At 30.2% G+C, this 21,536-nt stretch overlaps 1 protein-coding gene across 1 annotated transcript; it reads right to left on the reverse strand.

Moving 5' to 3' along the window:
* Positions 1 to 317: 317 nt before the first annotated feature.
* LOC114399170 (lysine histidine transporter 1-like) lies at positions 318 to 10,004 on the reverse strand. Its single transcript, XM_028361296.1, has 8 exons — positions 9,837 to 10,004; positions 4,892 to 5,043; positions 3,826 to 4,209; positions 1,964 to 2,357; positions 1,227 to 1,332; positions 996 to 1,087; positions 830 to 898; positions 318 to 738 (listed from the first exon to the last, which is right to left on the reverse strand). The coding sequence occupies exons 1-8, from the start codon at positions 9,894 to 9,896 to the stop codon at positions 640 to 642; spliced, it is 1,356 nt and encodes a 451-aa protein (XP_028217097.1). The 5' UTR covers positions 9,897 to 10,004; the 3' UTR covers positions 318 to 639.
* Positions 10,005 to 21,536: the final 11,532 nt, after the last annotated feature.

The following is a 21,536-nucleotide window of genomic DNA, read 5'->3' on the forward strand; positions in this document are numbered from 1 at the left end:
AGTAGAGACCAATTAAGTTGGGCAATGTTGCAGTCAAGTTTCAGAATATTTGAATTTTAGACTGGAAGGGCTCTGAGAATTGCTATTCTCAATCCATTTTTGCTATTGATACTCCAATATGCATGAAAATAAAATTATTTCCAAAATACTCTTTTAACGGAAATAGATTTTCACATAATTGTGTTTCTGTTGTGTAAGAGGACGTGAAAAAAAAATACACAACAAAAATACATTTCATTTATTATTCAGAAAAAAAATCTCATTTTTCATTTATTTTGTTCAAAATAATTTACATCAAAAGTTTATACAAAATGTGCTTAAAAGGAAAACAAATCTTGCTTGTTTCCAAAAATTAATCAAAGCCAAACATGCTATATGTGCTTTACAAAATAGGTATCATTACGAGAATAATGTAGAGCAAAGAGAAAATGGTACATTCCTATAATGAAAATGCCAAAGGAAAAAAACATCTAGAAATTCCTCTTTCATGAGATTCCGTGGGAATAATTTCCCCTTCCACCAACACGCAATACTATACAAGCAATCTTTTGCAATAGTAAATTAAAGAGCGACCTATGATAAATCACACACATTTCCATATAGTTAACTTTCCATGACTGAGTCAAGAGGAGAAAGAGTTCAAGAGTAAAATTCGTAGGTCTTGGCTTTAATTATGATTGTCCTCAATCCTCCAATAGGTGATAAAATCATTAAACATAGGCCAAGCACAATGCAGATCTGTAACAAATGGAGCAAGATTAATATTGGGGATAAAATGAATATTTTTCAAATGAGAATAACTTAAACAAAAGTTAAAATTCAAAGATACCCAGTTAATGAACCAAGACAAGCTGTATCTCTTTGGTTTGTGGATTGCAAGCCACATGATGCAGGGGAGCTAAAAAAATACGAATAAGAAAATAAACAGTTAAACACAATTATAATAATCCTAAGGGAAGTTAATGGATTAAAATGTATAATTATTCATGGCTTACAAAGTATGTTGTTGGAGCAAAAGCAAACCCTCCAAAAAATCCTAGGAGACCATCGAAAAATGGGAAGGTAATAGCAATGAACATAGTGAATGCTGAAAAAAAAAGAAAAAAAAGAGAGAGGATATATCAATACACATAACCATAGGAAATCCATTAGAAGTGACATAACAACATGTAAAAAACATGTACATTGGTTGCATTACTTGATTTGGATGAGAAAGAGTTACTTACCCACATATACATTACGTACAACAAAACGAAGCATTCTGCTTGGTTCGAAATTCAATTTCTTGACCATCACCGTTTCAATCATGTCAAACACTGGCATTGCATAAATCTACATCAACAGTCACAAAAAGCAGCAATTTTGATAGTTTTAGCTAGTTACTTTAACATTGACTAGTAAAAAAAAATTATTACACAGTACGAGAACATTACGTATTTATGGTCTATGTCAACAAGTAATTGAGTTTTATTAACTCTTGTTCTTAAATTGAAAATTTTATTTACATGTCATGTGGAAATAGATTGAAAGTATGAGACCATAAACACCTAGCTAGGGTGATTGCAGATTATATAGTAATTTCTCATAAGTATGGTTTTTATATGTAATTTTCCACATGTACCCTTCCATTCTTATATATAAAATTTAATTCTTATATATAAAATTTAATTATGTAATTCATCAAAATAAGAAAAATAATTAATTTAGTTGATAACAATAAATTTGTTTTAAATTTATAATTTTTTCTAAAATTATCTTTATCATTAGTAATTTTCTCTTGTCTAATGATTTATCAATATATTCTAATTCTTCTTTTAATGAGAGATATTTATAGTTTAAAAATAATTAATACAAGAAATATTATAAATTGAATCTTATAAAAGAAATCAGACAATATTTTAAATTTGAGTCTTATAAAAGAAAAAAGTATCAACTATAAAGAATAAGATAAATTGAATTTCACCTGATAGCTTCCAATTACATGAATAACAACAAACAAGTTAGCCATTGCAATAAGCCAAGTTGGTTTCTCCAAAGAGATGAGGATGTCAGAATCAACCTCATTGCCAAACATCCAGTAGCCAATAAGAGCAACAGGGAAGTAGCATATAGCCACAACTATGTAGGCAACAACCACTCCTCTCCACATAGGAACCTTGGATGGCTTCTCTGGTGTGGATGGGATTGTTGCTTGAATTTCTAGCACCACATTGTGCCCAGCATAGGCAAAAGCCACAGTGCCAAGGGCATTAAAGAAGTTAAACACTGTCCCTGAAGTACTCTTAGCTTTGTAACCATATTGTACATTTTCTTGAACACCCTTATGTACAGAAGCTACCCAAGCAATTGTAGAGTAACTGCAGGAAAATGCAAACATTGAAGACTAAATTAACAATTTTGTATTTCGGTGTGTTATTCTCATTCAACTAGCAGAATCTAAGCCGCTTGACAATTCTCACAGATAATATATATATATATATATATATATATATATATATATATATATATATATATATATATATATATATATATATATATATATATCACATATTTTATGAGAGAAAATATTTATATGAGAATATGAACAGATTAAATCTTGATTGTTTAATCATATATGAGGGTTGAGATTTAACATCAAAAAGTCACATATGATTTTTTAAGTAATCATATGACATTAAATATTGACCGTCTAAATTTGATTATATAATTCATATTTAATATTCTCTCTTTCATGTAAAATAGATTCTTCTCCTATGATATGTCTTCTCTCTCTCTATACATATATATAATATGACTAGGGATCAATTTACTCAAAAGTAACTTTTTTAGAGATATTTTTTATCATTACCATTAATTTTATTGAAACTAATAATTGTAATAAGTAATTAATTTTACCATTAGATTTCAAGAAAACTAATGATTATGACGAATTAAAGTTATTCTTAGAATCAAATTTTTTATATATTTCTTTTAAATTATTTTTTATTATTGGTTCAAATATATTTAAAATTACAAGATTATAAATGAGATTCGTTAAATAAAATATGAGATCTATGTAAATGATTTCTAATTAATTTAAGAAATGATAAAGTGTGTATTTAAAAGGGGATATATTGCTAGCTGATAAAAAATAAAGAGTATATTACTCACATTTCTTATATATAAGTGACTGAAAATGCTAGTTATATATATTTTTTGAAATTTAGTGGGACTCACGAAATGATGTAAATCTCAATCTATATTTAATAAATCTTATTGATGATTATATGATTTTTAATAAACATTTATTAATAACAAAGAGTATGTTATACAAAAAATGTATTAAAAAGTATGTGACTAACATTCCTTACTTGAAAACTTTAGGTAAAATTGTAAATTTGGTTCCCCAGTAAATTAATTCACAAATTTTGTCTTCTTATTTTCTAAAATTATGCAATGTTGGTCTCACAAGCCATAATTGGATGTTGACCGTTAGCAAGTGATGTTGACTATCACGTGCCACGTTCTTATTGGATGATGACTGTCACATATCATGTTGTTGGATGTCAACTCTATGAAAGATGAAATGCATTGTTATTTTCATTGACCAATCTGAACATGACACGTAACAGTCGTCATCCACGTGACACGTGACAGTCAACATCACTTGCTAACGGTCAACGTCCAATTGTGACCTGGGGGACCAACATTGCATGATTTTAAAAGATAAGAGGATAAAATTTGTCAATTAATTTACCGAGGACCAAATCTGAAATTCAAAATAAAATGGGGGACCAAAAATATAATTTTGCCAAAAGTTTATATAGAATGGAAAGAGGCTTGTACCTTAAGGACATGACTGCTGCTGCCAAGGATACACCAGTAATGGAGTTGAAGTCAGGGAGATGGGACAGTACAAAGTGAACAGAGGCAAAGATCATAATGAAAAACGTTAATTTGATGTTTTTGCAGTTTGAACACACAGTATCATGGAACTTCTTCAATGATGTTCCCCCAGTGACCATGTACACAATGTTCACCCCAATTTCAACCACAAGCTGTTGAGGCACCACAATATAAAGGCCTAGCTTTTCACCAAAGGCATACTGGCCCAGTTCGTGGTATCTATCAAACCGTTTTCCTGGAACCATTTCATGCATCTCAACCATTTGCCATAGTGTGTACAGGGTGATGATCCATGAGAGGATAAGTATAGTTACACCTGGACCCCTGTATAAGAGGACATTGTAATTCTCAAATCAACAAACACTTAGTTTAAAAAAAAAGCAAGTTACACTAACCGTGCCGAAGTTTCATGACATTATACCATTCTTCTGCTTTTTTAGTGTGACCTCCCTTATAAGAGAGGTTTGTATAATGTAAAAGGGAGTGTTCATATATAACTTTTAAAAATTAAGGGGGTTAGGGTATTTTATAAAGTGATGTCAATATATATATGGAAGGTTAGTGTAATACGGGTGATTTCAATTATGATCCAATAATTTATATTTTAGTATATTTTGAAATATTTATATTACGTTGATTTTAATTTATATAAAAGAGGTAATAAATAATATTGAAATAATATGAAAATTTTTATGTACAACCTATGTGAAGTGAACTTTCAATTCAATAGTAAATTTGAAGAAAATATTATCCAATTGAAAGTTATATAATGATGTAATAATTATCAAACTTACACCGATGTAATTCTAAATCATTTCGACTTAATCTTTAATAATTTTATTTGAAAACAAAAGATTCGTAGAGTTTTGAATATACTATGCTGCAGTGTTCTTGCTTACGTACAAACAAGATTATGGGATTAAAACATGTTTTAAAATAACATTATTTTATCTTTTAGGAAATATTATAAGTTTAAGCTGGGATGTAATTTGGGTTTGAAATATACCATCCAAGCTCTGACATGGCATAGGGAAGACCGAGAACACCAGCTCCAACCATGGCAGTAACATTGTGGAAAGCTGAATACCACCATTTTCCATTCCTTTTAGAAGTAATTGGAAGCCACTCATCAATTCTCCTCTCTCTCTCCGATTTTTCCTATTTTATCAACAAACAACAAATTAAATGAGCTTCCATTTCAAGCTACATATATTATAATATAATGCCATAAATTCACTCAAACAAGAGTAATATGCTAGAAAGGAAATGCAAGAAAATGTGTAACCAATTCACAATAGAAAATCTTATAAAGCACTACAGAGATGTTACCTTACAAGTTACAATGCATTCTTCTCTAAAATTCTATTTCTGGGAATGTAAGCATGTTTGTTACAAATATTGAAAAATTATTATGGAGTATTGTTGATTCTTGAAAATGTTATAATTTCCTTTTTTATTATGTTTTTCATTCTTTTATTCTCATGAAAAGAGATGGGGATGTAATATTTTCATGGGAATATGGGAAGTTATTCTCTAATATACATGTAACTTTCATTTTTTATTTATTATTTAAATTATTTTGAATTTTAAAAAATAATCCTAGAAATATTAAAATATAATCAACCATATTTTTAAATATATCCACAAATAACATTCCCAGTCATATGATTCCGGGGAATACAATGTCATCCCATAAAACAAACATCATGTAAGAAATATTTTTACACATTTCAACCTAGCAAAGAATTCTACATTTTAGCATCATATTCAATTCTGTTTTATTTTTTTAAAAAATCAAATATTGATCAAAATCAATATATTATGTTCTGTGTTCTGATAAATCTACTCCTATATCATAAATTAGAATGCCTAACTTAGAGACAATATATATGTTCTATGTATTTATATTAAATCTATGTTTATATTATAAATTAGAATATACAACTTGACTTGAGAGTTCTCTCTCATATAGATATTCTAAATATCCTCTTTCTCGTTTTTTTAATGTATATTTTACTTACTACCCTTCCAACTAGTTAAAAAATTTATTTCTAAAATATCTCAAAAACTTTCCTTTTATTTCTATCTTTAAGTTAAGTTTCAATGGATTTTTGAAAATAAATTATTAATAATTAAAAATACCCTTATAACACAATTTAAATTAAAAATATTATTTATATAAAATTTAGTTATATATAAATAAAAATTTATCTTATGCAATAAAATGACTAAAAGTTTAGTTATTAAAAAAATAATAAAAAGTTGTCAAAAATAAAATATGGTGGTCAAACACAATAACTTTGGTTATATTTGGTAAAACTAGTTAGAAACTAAAAAATTAATTGATAGTTGGAAGCTAAAAAACTAACTTATTAAATTAAAAATGTTCGATAAAATTAACTATTGAAGTAGTTAAAAAATATAAAATGATAAAAATAATAATATTTAAGATTTATTAAAAAAAAGATAGTACGAAAATCAATAAATATATTGAAGATAAAAGTGAAAAAAATATAAAAAAATTAGAAATTAAAAGCTAACGTGTTAAAGAATATTGGTTTAAGTAACATTTTAAAAATACTAAAAAGTTATTGAAAAATTATAAAAAAAATTTGTTTATCGAATAACTAAATGAATTTTTAACTAGTAAAAAAAATTTAAAATAGTTGAAATATATTGTCAAATAATTATATTAAAGTGCATATTTTTATTTAAGTGCATATTAAAGTGCAAATATATTGCGAAATGAATTTTTTTATCTATCTTATCCGGTTATTAAAGTGCATATTTTTATTTTGGGTGCCCGACAATTATGACTTTTGAGTTTTGAGGCCTAGAAACACGTATGACTTTGACTTATTATTTAAGGAAATTTTTACTATCGTTTTTTGTCACGGCATTAATACTAATAATTTTCTATGGATATTTATAGTGATAAGGTGGCGTTTTGAAAAGGCATAGTTTGCATGCAAATACGCCATTTTCTTGTGGGTGGGTAGAAATTCTTTTATTTACAATATAGTAGTAACGTGAATTAATTTTAAATCAATAGCATTCAAGCAAGTGAGATCATATATTTTCAATGAATGACAACCATTATCACGCATAATGCATTACTCAAGCAAATGTACCTTTTTTTCTCTCCATAAAAAGTGATATATACTACATTTTTTCCCTAAAAAATATATGAATCAAACAATCAACTCCAATGTCCCTATGAATCAATAGAAAGAAATTCTCACAAATGATTTGATACTTTGATTTCTTAATGAAGATCTGAATTTAATTCCAGACTTGATCATAAAATTTCAACTGAAAATATCATTTTACCCCTAAAAATATGGTAAAAAAATAATTAATTAAATATCAAATCAGAATTTTTAGATACCTCCTAGTTAGAAAAAGAAAACCATGAATCTTATATATTGGGGGCATAGGGTGTATTTGGGTAGGTTATTCCGTTACTGGGTTCCTACGTGTCCTCATCTAACAGGACAAAATACGAAGAGATATTAGCAAATGCTTCTGCACATTAGCTGTTCAAGAATTATAATTTAATAAGCGATATTAGTTTATTAAATATCTGTATAATTATGACCACAAATAATTATGAAAATAATAATTTATGAATAACACCAAAGTTTGTTTAAAATTATACTAGCTTTCAGCAAATGAGTAGAAAATTACATTTTTGGGAACAATGATTAGTCAATATGTGATTATTTAAAGCATTCTATTATTTTAGAGAGAGTTCGAAAATTCACAAAGTTAAGCACTTGAGCCAAATTAGAGAGAACCATCTAAAAATAATTCTTGGAAAAAATTTAATAAGATGATAATACAATTATTGATCTGTATGAATTTGTGCAGGTAATGATTGCTTGTATATAAAATCAAACAAATATTTTGTATTAATATATAAATTTCCTATAATGATATAATACTACAATTTCATCTAAAAAACTAATAATAAACAACTAACGATAAAAAATACTATAATTACCTGTGTGTATAAATTCCACGAATTAATTCGTGTTGCACATACACCATTTCTACTTATTCCTGGAAAGTTTGAATTTGTTGAAGTTATTACGTCTTTCTTTCTGACACCTACTAGCCAATTGATTATCACTACCATCATCTTTCAAGCATAGTTAGCACTTCTTCTTTGATTAGATTTTCTACAAGCCAGGCTAGCTGATGTAGAGATGGCTAAAATTCAAAAGAGTTCTTAAAGATTATGTTACTGTAATTTCTTTTGTCTTCTCTTACCAATTAAGTAAGGCTCCTACCAAATTTTTATGAGCAAGGCTCCTACCAATTAAGTATCCAGTTTATACAAAAAAAAAAAACTAAACTATATGACCATGAACACCTACATCAGCTAATAAAAAATTGTTTTAACTTTGTTTTCTCGAATTTGAATTCTAGATGTAATGTAAGTAGGAGGTTTTGATGTTCTTTTTAAAATAATATTTTTGATGTTATTAATACTTAATAGTCATATATATCCAATTCTAATTCAAATAAATTGTTCAAACAAGAAAATTAAGTAGTCAAAATCATGGACTATTTTGTTACGAGAAATACTTCCCTCACGTGTGTACTAAGAAAGTGGACAGCTAAAGAAGTACTATATGGCAATTTCCCGGCCAATTAAATTAATAAAAATTGATGTAATCGGAAACAGGTACGTAACTTTCTGCCCCGCCCTGCTCTCACACATGTGTCGTTACATATATTTTTATAATTATTAATAATGTAGTTATATATTTATGAAGTTATATTATTATATATATTATATGCAATTGTTAATTATATAATTATGTAATTAATATATATTTTATTTTTTATGATTATTAAAATATATAATAATTATTATAATAGTTAAATAAATAATATTATAATTATAATACTAATTATAATAAAATTATAAAGGATTCATTTAACTAAAAATATATGTTATTCATTTTTTTATTAAATTATATATATACTGGTTAAATTAAAATGTAATTAAAAACTTAATCTAGGATTCATTTAAAATATATAAATAAATAATTTTAAAAAAATGTGAGGTGAGTTCCTCACGAGTTTTCTCAAATATGATAAAATCTTATGTGAATGGGATTTAAGTTATATTTTACATCCGCCACCTTTTATAGGAAGGGAGATTAAGATAGACAAACCCGCTTTCAATATCCCATTCTCTACTTGAGGTATGAAGAATCTTTAAAGATCAAACTCAAGTCTTATATATATATATATAAAAAAAAAAGTAATTTCCCAACAATTAAGGTTGTGTTCGATTCCAGTGACAGAAATAACATGTGGAGGACAAAAATGAGGCGTTCCAGTTTGGTAGGCCAGATTTCAAAGAGAATTACGTTACATATGTGCATAGACCACAACGTTAATTTCTCTCTCCATGTAGGTGATGGGATTGGACGGGAATAGTAAAATTTTCAGAAAAAGACATTCTTAACCCTACTTTTACTCTTTTCGAGTAACCAACAAAATTCTTAGAAGGACACGATAATATTTTTGTACACTTATTTAATTCTCTGCTTTCAATTTTATTTATACTAAACAACTTTATAATATTATTTTCGTTCTATTTCTCTTAAATATAACAAAACATATAATTCTATTTTTATTTTATTTTTTAAAAATTATCTTTATTATATTTTTATCTACTATATTTCTCACCTCTAAACCAAACATAAGAGATAAGTGAACAAAGAAAGAACAACAAAGTAAAAAGCAAAAGGATGATGGAAATGGGAAAAAGCACTTGCCGATCGAGAGGAAATGTAATATAGAGTATATATTGAAATATGCTGAAGAACAATGATCAAATTCCTGATCTTTGATTTAGCATGCATAATACTCCAAAAAATCATTGTTTTGTATATATGAGAAATTGGTGATTGAGATTTTAGAGAGAAACTCACAGTTTTTTTGTGAGGACTTGAGGTGTGACCATTTGTTGATTCAACTTCCAAACTTCCCATGGCTGCAGAGTTAGATACCCAGAGGTTTTGCAAAATGAAGGGAGAGCAAAGCAAACGGTGTTCTAGTAGCTTGTAAGAGAAAAAGGGTGGCTCTCACCTTTGAAAAACGTCGAATGTATGAGTATTTATAGGCAGAAAATGGTTCAAAACAAAAGACAGACAATGATATATATTATAGTATTTTCATTAGTAAACCATCATATTGATGTGAAGTTGTTTTTATTAAAGACAATGATAAATTTTTCTCGTAAACTTTAAATATATATAAGATGAATATTTTTTTCTAATACAATTTATTTTATATTTAATCATCAACCAAAATTTAAATCTTAGATTACTTTATTAAATGAAACAAGTTGGTATAATTTATGCCCACAGTTTTTGGAATGATATTCTAATATAAAATAATTTGAAATTGTTAATAACATATTTTGTATTCATCACTTATTATATGACATAGCATTTCTTTCTCTGAATGTAGACAAACATTAGAGTGTCCACCATTCGTCAACACCAAATATGTAATTTCCAAAAAAATTAAATTGAAAAAATATATTGTAGAGTACGCAGGAAAATATTTATTGCAAGTGTATCATTCCTGTTTAAAGAGTTGGTGGTATCTGTGTGTGGACACGTACGTATATTATGACATAAGCTTAATTAATTTTTTTTCCTTGTACAATACGTCTGTTTTGACTCATCTAAAAAAAAATGTCTTGTTTTGACTTTTGAGTTAAGGTTCTTTTAAGATTTTTTTGTGAATGAGTGGAGTTCCTATTTCTGCATTCACGTGTTCAAATATTTCATTTCTCAATCTTTACGCGTAATAGTATTAAAGTCTAAACTAAAATTGAAAATAATATCACATAGAAAGATTTATACATTTTATAAGTATTATATAAAAGCGTTACATATATAAAGAGTAAAAACTCAATTATATTATATCAGGGAGAACATTTGTTTAGTGTAGTTTAATTTTTTAATTATTCTTCGAGTAACATATATAATATATTATTCATAATTTTTTGAAATCTGGCACAAACTGTTGTGGTTCACACATTGTTTTTGTAGCAGCAAAAAATTTTAAAATCTACTGGAAATATAAATCGATAAGTTACTCATTTATTCTTGTATATTAAATTAATGTTTAGTTTTTAAGATTGATTTAATTTTGTATTTAAATTTTTTATTTTAAATTTAAATTCAATTTTTATTATATATCATCTTACAATATTTAAATAGTCTCTTAATAATTTAAATTCTAATTTCATGAAGAAAAAAGTAACTATAGGCTAACGTAAAAAAATTATACAGTAATTCAAGTTTTATATAATCATTCAACATAATTAAATTATGATAAATTTATTAATTTTTTAAAATAATTATCTTAAAATAATTTAAATGCTAATTTATAATTAAATAAAAATATAAAACTGTGATTAAATATACATTAAATTCTTTAATCAAATGTTATACTTTTTAAATAATTTTATATCTTGTTCGATTCTTCATTTATTTTATAGAAAAAATTTTCAGTATATTACATAATATATTTGTTAAAATATTTTCTTAACAAGTGTCTCACGCACAGAGAATGAAAGTCAGAGAAAGGAAGAGTTCTTAGACGTGACGTATCATTCATTGGAAAATTATGTTGAAATTTAAAAAGGGAAAACGTTGACTTTCAATTGTATTTTTGCAATGCCTGTTTTCTTCGTCATGGTAGCAATTTCGCGGAATGATACGTCACATTTTGGTAATTGCTATATTCACTATCACATTGTTACATTCCCTTTTGTAAAAACAAAATCCCAAAAATAGTCTCTTTCCGGAAAGTATGTTCCATTAAAAGTAATATATTCCGAAAATTAATTACCAGAAGCCAATTTAGGGAATGAGTTGACATCCACTCACCCTCAAATTAAGAGCATACCTCAACTCTTCCAAATCCAAGCCTAAACTCCTTCAAGTGATTGGAGGTGTAAGCATTCGATGACCATTTAGGAGTGCATGTGTGAAGAGGAGCTTGGTTCAATCGAATTTCCCTCTCTCATTCCCGAATTGGCTTCTGGAAATTAATTTTTGGAATATATTACATTTAATGGAACATACTTTCTGAAAAGAGGGTATTTTTGAAGAAAAAAAATACTAAAGGGAGTGTATCAAGTAAAATGTGGAAGTGGATATAGCAATTGCCCACTCTTTTTGTTGCCGAATGCCTACCGAATAAAAGTTGAGTTCTGATATATTTTTGATAAGAGAAATGTTACTTATTAATGGGAAGTATTGAAACTCATCATTTCTCATTTTTCCTTTTTTCTTCTATCATCAAACTAATCTTATATCTTCTTCATTATTTGTTAATACATAAACATTGCTATTTTATAAACAGTTAATAAATACTTATTAGTTCATTAGAGTTGGTTTTTGAATAGCTTACTATTGGGTCTTATGTTCAAATTTTATTATGATTTATGTATACGAGAAAAAACAAACACTTATTATCTTTCTAATTTTAGAATGAAGTTTTGATATACTTATATATAAAAGATAAATAAAAGGATAAAAATAATTAAATGCAATAATATACATATTAAAGAAGCATGTATCTCATAATTTTGTTGGATTTTCAATAATGTTATTCCTAAAAATATTAGATGGAAATGAAATTTCGGGCTAAATTCAAAATTAAAACACAGTTGAAGATGCTTTGCACATTGTATAATTTTCCAGGTGGGTATCATTAAGCGAGAATAATAGAATTAGTAGATAAGTAATATGGTAGTATATATTAGTAGTGAGGGTATAATAATAGGTTAAAATATAATTTTTGTCTCCCTATTTTCTTAAATATGCGTTTTAAGTCTCTTATTTTTAATTGAGACATTTCATTCTACATTTTTAAAAAAAAATTGATTTTAGTCTCATTTTTTAATTAAGACATTTCGTCCCCCACTGTTAAAAAATCCACAAATTTAGTCCTTGTGACAAATTTCAAACAATGATCTATTATGGGACTTCTAGAATTGTTGCTTACCAACTAAAATTAAACAAGGGGACTTTTAGAATTTAGAAAACCAAGCTTCTATTTTGGGATTCTAACCATTATTGGTTCTTGAGAATGAGGGACTCAAAGCACAAGAGCAATTGAAGGAAAAAATAAGATGGAGAGGAATGAAAGCATTTCAACATTGAAAGAATGAGATTATGAGAGGTGGCTAATCCCTTTTCCTATCTAACTACCCCTTTCTTTTATTTTCACCTTTCCTCTACATGTTTTTGTGACCATATTTAGGGCCTGAAATTGTCTAAGCCCACTAACACTCTTATTATACCAAAGTTAAGCAAATTAAATTAACTAACATATCAATTAACATAATGTCATATTTCATCTTACAATTAAAATTAAACACTTAAACACAAAACTAATAAAAATCATGACATTACAATTCTTTTCGACAAGGAAATTTTCGTCTCCAAAAATTCACCTACCTAGGAAGAGATAAGGGTATTGTTCACGCATTTTATCTTCAAGTTCCCATGTAGAGTCTCCTATAATATCATTCCAAATAACCTTGATCAAACTTATTGCTTTTCCCTTAAGTTGCTTAATCCTCGTTGGGTGAGTCTCAAACATCAAGTCTTTTCACATTTGTATCACATCATATTTTATGACATAAGTAGGATCAGGAACATACTTCCTAAATTGAGATACAAGGAATACAATATGCAATTTGGATAGGAATGGTGGTAAAACTATCTCATAAGTGATATGATCCAGCAAAGATCCAATCACTTCAAATATCTTTTGTAATGGAAGAAATACCCAATAACCAAAGCAAGACCGCAAAAAACTAGGAAGTCTTTCCAAAGCATAGTCACGCAAGTGCCCAAACTAAGAATTGTCTCATTTCTACAACTTGAAGATAAATTCAGCAAACTTATAGATAATAATTTGAAGATCACAATGAGCCCAAGAGTTTATACTTGAATTACTATATATTTGATATGGTAGGAGGTGTAGAAAACCCCTTTGTTGGTACCAAGATGGTGCAAATATGGTCATGGGACCCTAGAATTCTTACAACAAACCAAAAAGAAGATTAAGTTGATTTAAGAGAGGATAAAAACCTCACATAGTACACACAAACCTTATGAAGATAAGCGTAGAAGACTGCTTGAGATTGAGGTTGGCGATCATGTTTCTCTAAAGGTTACCCCGACTACTAGCGTAGGGTGAGCAATCAAGTCAAATAAGCTTATTCCTAAGTTCATTGGATCTTATCAAATTCTTAGGTGTATATGTCCAAAGGCTTATTGATACGAACACGGAAACGAGACATATAATCTTCAAATTATTATCTTTAAGTTTGTTGAATTAATCTTCAAGTTGTAGAAATGAGACAATTCTTGGTTTGGGCACTTGCATGACTATGCTTTGGAAAGACTTCATAGTTCTTTGCGGTCTTGCTTTGGTTATTGGGTCTTTTATCCATTACAAAAGATATTTGAAGTGATTAGACCTTTGTTGGATCATATCACTTATGAGATAGTTTTACCACCATTCCTAGCCAAATTGCATATTGTATTCCTTGTATCTCAGTTGAGGAAGTATGTTCCTGATCCTACTTATGTCATAAAATATGATGTGATACACATGCAAGAAGACTTGATGTTTGAGACTCACCCAATGAGGATTAAAGATACAATTGTGGCCTGGAGTTTATTTGGATGGATTACATAGCTTTTGGGCCAAAGAACTAATTAAAGCCCATTTTTTATTTTTTATTTTAATTTTCGTAATCTATTTTCATGTAATAAGTTCAAATGGCTCTTGAAATATTTTAGGTCTGTTTTTATGCTTCCTAAGTTATTATAGTGGTTAGTGTGATTTTATTTCTTATGAAAATTTAATGTAAGCAATAATTTAATTCTAAGTGGAAATCAATTCTTAGTGGGATGTTTAGAAGGAAGCCTAGCCTATAAATAGTATAAACTTTGTAGCTTTGAGGCAGATTGAGTTTGAATGAATGTTTGAGTTTTCTCCCTTTTGTGAGAGCTTTCCTTGGTTCTTAGGCAAAGAACTAAATCTGATCTTATCAAGACAACACGTGGCTATCAAATTTATGACTTATCACTCATTTTCTTTCTTATTTCTTGAGTGTAACGTCAATATCCTTTCCCTAAAACAAAACTAAACCAATTTCTAAATCTGAATTCTTCAGGGAGATGCATCCCGTTTCCGTGTTTGTATCAATAAGCCTTTGGACATATACACCTAAGAATTTGATAAGATCCAATAAACTTATGAATAAGCTTCTTTGACTTGATTGCTCACCCTACACCAGTAGTCGGGGTAACCTTTAGAGAAATATGATCACCATCCTCAATCTCAAGCAGTCTTCTACACTTATCTTCATAAGGTTTATGTGTACTATGTGAGGTTTTTATCCTCTCTTGAATCAACTTAATCTTCTTTTTGGTTTGTTGCAAGAATTTTGGGGTCCCACGACCATATTTGCACCATCTTGGTAACAACAAAGGGGTGTTCTACACCTCCTACCATATAAAGTTTCAAATGGTGTCATGCCAATGCTAGCATGAAAGTTGTTGTTGTAGGTGAATTCCACCAAAGGCAAAACCTCATCCTAACTACCTAGATGATCCAAAACACATGCTTGCAAATTTTTTTCTAATGACTAGATCGTCCTCTCGGATTGTCCATCCTTCTGTGGGTGATAAGCAAAACTAAGTCTCAACTTAGTTCTTAAAACTTCTTGCAAACTTTGCCAAAACCTTGAAGTAAATCCTGGATTTCTATAAGAAATGATACTAGAAGTCACTCCATGCAATCCACTATCTCTTTGATGTAGAACTAATTCAACTCTTACAAAGAGTACTTTATGTTAACCAGTAAGAATTGAGAACACTTTGTCAACCTATCAACAACCACCCATATTGCATCACAACCTCTAATTGATCTTGGCAAATGAGTAACAAAGTTCATAGTAATGCCATCCCATTTCCATTAAGGAATCTCTATCGCTTGCAACAAACTGCCAAGCCTCTGATATTCAACTTTAGCCTTTTGAAAAGTCAAACATGCTACTAAATATTGTGCTACATCCTTCTTCATGCCCAACCACTAAAACATTTTTGTCAAATCTTGATACATCTTAGTCATACCAGGATGTAGACTAAGTTTACTTTTATGGCCTTCATCTAAAATAATTATTTTCAACTCAGCATCTTGTAACACACAAATTTTAATTCTCTCTTTAAATCTCAAAATAACATCATCACCCAAATTGAAGTAATTTTTAAGGGCTCATAGAGAAGATAGCATGACAAACCACCTATTGGGAAATGGCTTTCAAGAGACCCTCAAAGAGCTATTGGCCAATGAAGGGGATAAAAAGCAATTTTTAAGCTACTCGGATTACAAGGGTTATTATCATGAAACAATCTCTTGAAAAAAAGAGTTAGCTTCAGTTTTTAGAGCCTCTTCATCAGAGCACAAAATATCATTGATCCAGAGACCTATAACTTTATTCTTCCTCCTTCTAATAATAGATTGGGTATGAAAAAATTTGGTGTTATTATTACCAAGTTTAACCCAATTCTTTCTTGATTTCTAAAAAATCATCTCCTCCTGGGCAAGAACCGAATCAAGTTGTCTCTAAAGAGATCTTTCAAGGAAAGCCATATCAGAATAGTACTAAGTATCAAGAACTCTATGGACACCTCTCAATCTAGCTTCGAGATGGCATTTATGCCTAAAAATATTTCCAAAGGTTTCCTTATTGAAATAATTTGATTCCTCCGTAATCTTTCCTAGCTTCACAATGGCATTACCGAGAACATTATTCCAAGTCTATTTCACCAAAGGGCCATAATTAGGATGAGAATTCTAGGTAGCCTAAAAAATAAAACTCTTTATTTGGTAACTTTGAGACTTGAAGCAACTCAGAAAGGGTTTATGATATGAATTGTGAGGAGGTAAAAGCTCAACCAAAGCATGAGGAAAGGAAGTTCTCCAAAAGGAGTTAACCATGCATCTATCAAGTCTTTTATGGATATGAACACCATTAGAAGTATGTCTGTGCCAAGTAAAAACACCACCAACACTATCAAGGTCTATTAAGCCACAATCAGACATGAAGTTAGCAAGAACAACAACTCTATTATAAGAGAAGGAGCTACCCATCACCTCAGAAGCCAATAAAATCTCATTCATATCACCCTGAATAGCCCATGGAATAGAGAAGGATTGATGTAAATGAAGTAAGTGATCCAAAAGGGAAGCACGAATAGAAGGGATAAGGGAAGCATACACTACAGTACATCTCCAGGAAGCATTCATCTTCTTAATGTCAAAGGTAATAGGTTGGGGATAAGAGTTTACAAGATCAAAATTAACATTATTTCTATTAGATAGAATCCAAATTCCACCAGAGTGCCCTCTAGCCTCTTGCAAAAAATATGTTTGTAGTCAATAGCTTTCCGTCTAGCTTCAGTGACAACAAAAGCAACATAAGTTTCATAAAGCAACAATAAAGAACGTTTGTGACACCTTACAATATCATGAATGAGTCTCCAAGTTCTTTTACTGTTATCACCTCTAATATTCCAAAATAGACCATGAATATCTTTTAACGAATCCTTAAAACACATTTCGATAAAAGAGAAATCCAAACATGACTTAGGAAGACATGTGGGTAGTTGTGATTTCATGTTTCTAAATTACGGAGCTTGATAGTTCTGTGGTAACCTCCATGGCAGTACCTTCATCAATCATTTTTGCAACTTTTTTAATATTGGTTGAGACTCTTTGAGCCATAGTAGACGGTTCCATATTAGCCCCTTTTTGGACACTCATAGACTTGGAAAAAGCTTTAGATAGTCCACAAATATCATCACCTTTATTAAAAGGATAAGATATGGGTTTGTTACCTTAATTAAAAATATTGAGGCTCATTTTCTTGTTTCTTCTACGTACAACTAGGCAGTTCCCATGCACAACATCTTTGTCGTTAATATTTGGCTCTTTCAAATCTATAACTACTTGATTCTTTCCATCATTAACAATTATATGATTTGAATTTTCCATATGTGTAACTGTCACATTAAATGAATTGGAATGCCATATGTCTTCGCTGTTGTTGTAGCCATCGAACCATCCCCGTTCACCGCCGTCACCGAATTATGTTAATCCCTCTCACCAACAATAGTTTGAATTTTGCAGTATCTTGTGAGGTGTCCATAGCATCCATAGGTTGAGCAAATTCTATGGAGACCCTCATACTCCACACCATCCCAATGCCCTCTAAGCTAGAATTTTCCCACAACCAGAACATTGAGGTCCATTTTAACGCATACATGCGCAAAGCTTTCTCTCCTCATGTCTAGAGTATTTTTATCCACCCTTATTGGTGTTTCAATTGCTAAAGCAAGGGCAAGGAGAATACTCTCATCATAGAAATATAAGTTCAAACCAGGAAAATGAATTTATACCATAGTTCGATCAATGGAGAAACAAATTCTGGTGACCACAGTTGCACCACAAGATAGTGATCAAAGATCATCCAAGGTCCCTCCCCAATAACCTTTTTTCTATCCTACTTAAGTTTCTAGATTCTTCCCAATCTTTCATTCATTATCACAAAGCCAATCCTTTTTCCTAGTAGTATAACCACTAATGCATGTTGCTAGGGAGTACTCAGTCCTTGAAAAACTGCATCATCAACAATAACCTTCAATTTCAGCCTGTTACCATCTTCATATTCTATCTTGGCAAGACTTGCTTGAAACAAGTCAACCTTACGCTACTATAAAAAGCATTTTCTATGTCGGCGATATGACGATGGTTCTCCAAGAACCGTTTTAGTATATTAGGCGATGACAAATTTGTAAATATGAGGTTTCTCAACGACGACGGTTTCGTGAAAACCGCCTTAGAATGATTGTTATTCTAAGATGGTTTTCTAAAAATCGTCTTAGAAATAAGTGCCTTTTATATCTCACTTCTCACTCTCTCTGTCTCTCACTTTCATTCAATTAAGGCTATATATGTACCACCTCTGCCAGTGGCTCTATGACACATTCTTCTCCTCTGACCCCCACGTCCCCACCTGGTAGTCCTCGCCATCATCTACCTCTTCAGCATCCACTCCTCGAAGCCACCATCCCTCGCGGGGTTCAAAGCCCCTCCGCAAACCCCAAAGCCTAGCCCTAACCCTCATCACACCATCCTCACGAGATTCCCTTGCCGTGGGAGATTTTGCAACCTTCGCTCAAAATCCCGGGGCACTTTTTTGTTGGCTCCACAAACTTCCACAACCTCAAGCCACTTCTCCTCCTACCTCTGTCGTAACTCACCGAAACTAGTCACCGTCTTCATCGATGTCGCCAACGGCCAACATTTCTCCTACGATGATCTCATCCATCACGCTAAAACCCTAGCTTTGAACCTCACTTTTGTCGATCTGCATGCAATCTCTCTATTTCCTCGATCTCTCTGATTCGCACGTTCTCTCTCTCTCTTTCTCTCTCTTCGAAGGTGAGCTTTAAGCACTAAATCTAAATCCTTTGTTAGAATCACAATTTAATTTTTATTTTGCTAAATTGTGGTATGCTAAAAGGCACATGTTGATATGACTTACTAATAGTTAGAGATTTGATTTTAATCCTTTTATTATGATTGTTTCTTTTTGTATCAACATGGTGTAAATATAAATAGAGTTATTTGTGTCTGTTTTAGATGTACAATTACCTTATATATTATGACAATAATACCAGATAGACATTGGTGTTTGTGCCAAATAATTTGGTGATAGTGTGCTTAATTTGTGGTCTTTGGAATGACTTTAGTAGGATGTATTTTTGTTTCTTGCTAGTATTGAATAGTTGTCGTGTGACATTTGAGGTTGGAAAATTGGTCTGGCTTGAACAAACATGCTTGTCTTGGTTTCATTTGGGCACATTCCCCCCTCCCCAATATTTTTTCAATTTTACTTTTCTTTCTTGAAAGGAGAGAGGACGTGCAGTTGGGTGCTATTACTTATGAACTTTGTTATCTTATTGCTACGAAATATGTGCCAGGTATTTCCATGGAGGGTGATGAAGAGCTTCTGGCATAAACATAGGTTAAAGTAGAACCAAAAAGGGATGAGTGGATGACAAGACTACCTCCAAAAAGGAAAGTAAGTCTTGTGTAACCCATCTATATGGTATAATATATAGTACCTTTGAAACATGGTTTAATTATGATTAAGATATAATATAGAGTCACTTTAGCTTTATATATATGATCTTGGATATATTTTAGTTGATTTTGTAATTTATAGTTACCACTTACCAATTAAAAGTTTTAAACTGGCTTAGGTTATGTTATATTGGGACTTAGTGTTTATGAATATTTAGCTACCACTTACCAATTACTGTTTTAATATTCTCTTAATTAAATTTGATTCTAATTTAAAAAAATTGCTCAAGACTTAGTTATTTAATAAAGAAAGAATTCAGTTTTTGTTCTAAATAATACCCACTTATTTAATGTATTTGTGTTTCAACTTGGTGGTATGACTATGCAATCAACCACGTTTAGCTGGGGCCTAAAGGAAGGTAGAGGTGATACTAGTGTTTGGACAGACACCCCTTTGGTCAGGGCCCAAAAAGCAAAGATGAAGTATGTATCCTCTTTCATTCTAGAATGCTTTGGTTGGACAATTTCTCTTTCTTACAACCTGTCTAGTTTACTCCTTGAAATCAAGAGCTTTAAAGCCAAAATGATATTTACATGGTAGTTATTTGGAAGCATACAATGAAGATACTGCACTAGCTTCAAATGAAGAGGATAAGAAAAGGGCTAATGTGGATGTAGAGTTGGTGGACAAATACAATAAAGCAAAACGGTCAAAAACATTGGTGCAGAAGTATCAAGAAGTGGTTGCTAGCAAATCCAAGAAAAAGCCCAAGGAACTGATGGTTTGTTTCTGTTATTCTTCACATATATTATGCTGACTTTCTTTTCTTGATCAACTATATCATAGGCTAACTGATTTTCTTTTGTACCCACAGATGTAGTAGCAAGTAGGTGTTGAATACAAACATCTGCTTCAAATGCTACGAAGAATTCTAATTATGCAATTGTGAGATTGGCAAATATTTTCTGAAGAAGTTTGTACAATAAATGGCCTAATTCTTATTTTTATAACTTATACAGGTGTATATCTAATTATCTTAAGGCGAAGAAAGAAAAGGTCGAGAAGAAGAAGATAGTTCATCACTTTTCTTTCTTTTTTATTTTCTATTGCTTTTTTCTTTCCTATTTTTTATTTTTTTGTACATCATTTCAGCTAATGAAGCTTATATTAAAATGTTAATGAATTTAAAGTATACAGACGAGAAGAGAAGTAACCATACAAGAATATGTTGGATTGGAAATTAAGTAGAAAGTGTTAGTGATTAAGTTTGGATTTCATGTTCTAGCGTTTCGATGATAAACCAATGACTGTCGATGAGGAACTTCTGGTTAGGTTACCAATAATTATTGCCATTATATTTTGACTTGTGATTAGTGTTTGACTTCAAATTATTCACAGCAGCTGTAGTCATGGATACTGATGAGGAGTGTTCAGT

The sequence above is a fragment of the Glycine soja genome, chromosome 19 (assembly GCF_004193775.1).
Source record: "Glycine soja cultivar W05 chromosome 19, ASM419377v2, whole genome shotgun sequence".
Taxonomy (NCBI): Eukaryota; Viridiplantae; Streptophyta; class Magnoliopsida; order Fabales; family Fabaceae; genus Glycine; species Glycine soja.

Excerpts from the sequence above, each read along its gene's own strand:
- LOC114399170 (XM_028361296.1), bottom strand. The coding sequence starts at position 9,896 with ATGGGAAGTTTGGAAGTTGAATCAACAAATGGTCACACCTCAAGTCCT. Across the intron at positions 5,044-9,836 it reads CAAGTCCTCACAAAAAAACT|GAAAAATCGGAGAGAGAGAG; the intron begins GTGAGTTTCTCT and ends TTGATAAAATAG. Across the intron at positions 2,358-3,825 it reads GCAGCAGTCATGTCCTTAAG|TTACTCTACAATTGCTTGGG; the intron begins GTACAAGCCTCT and ends ATTTTCCTGCAG.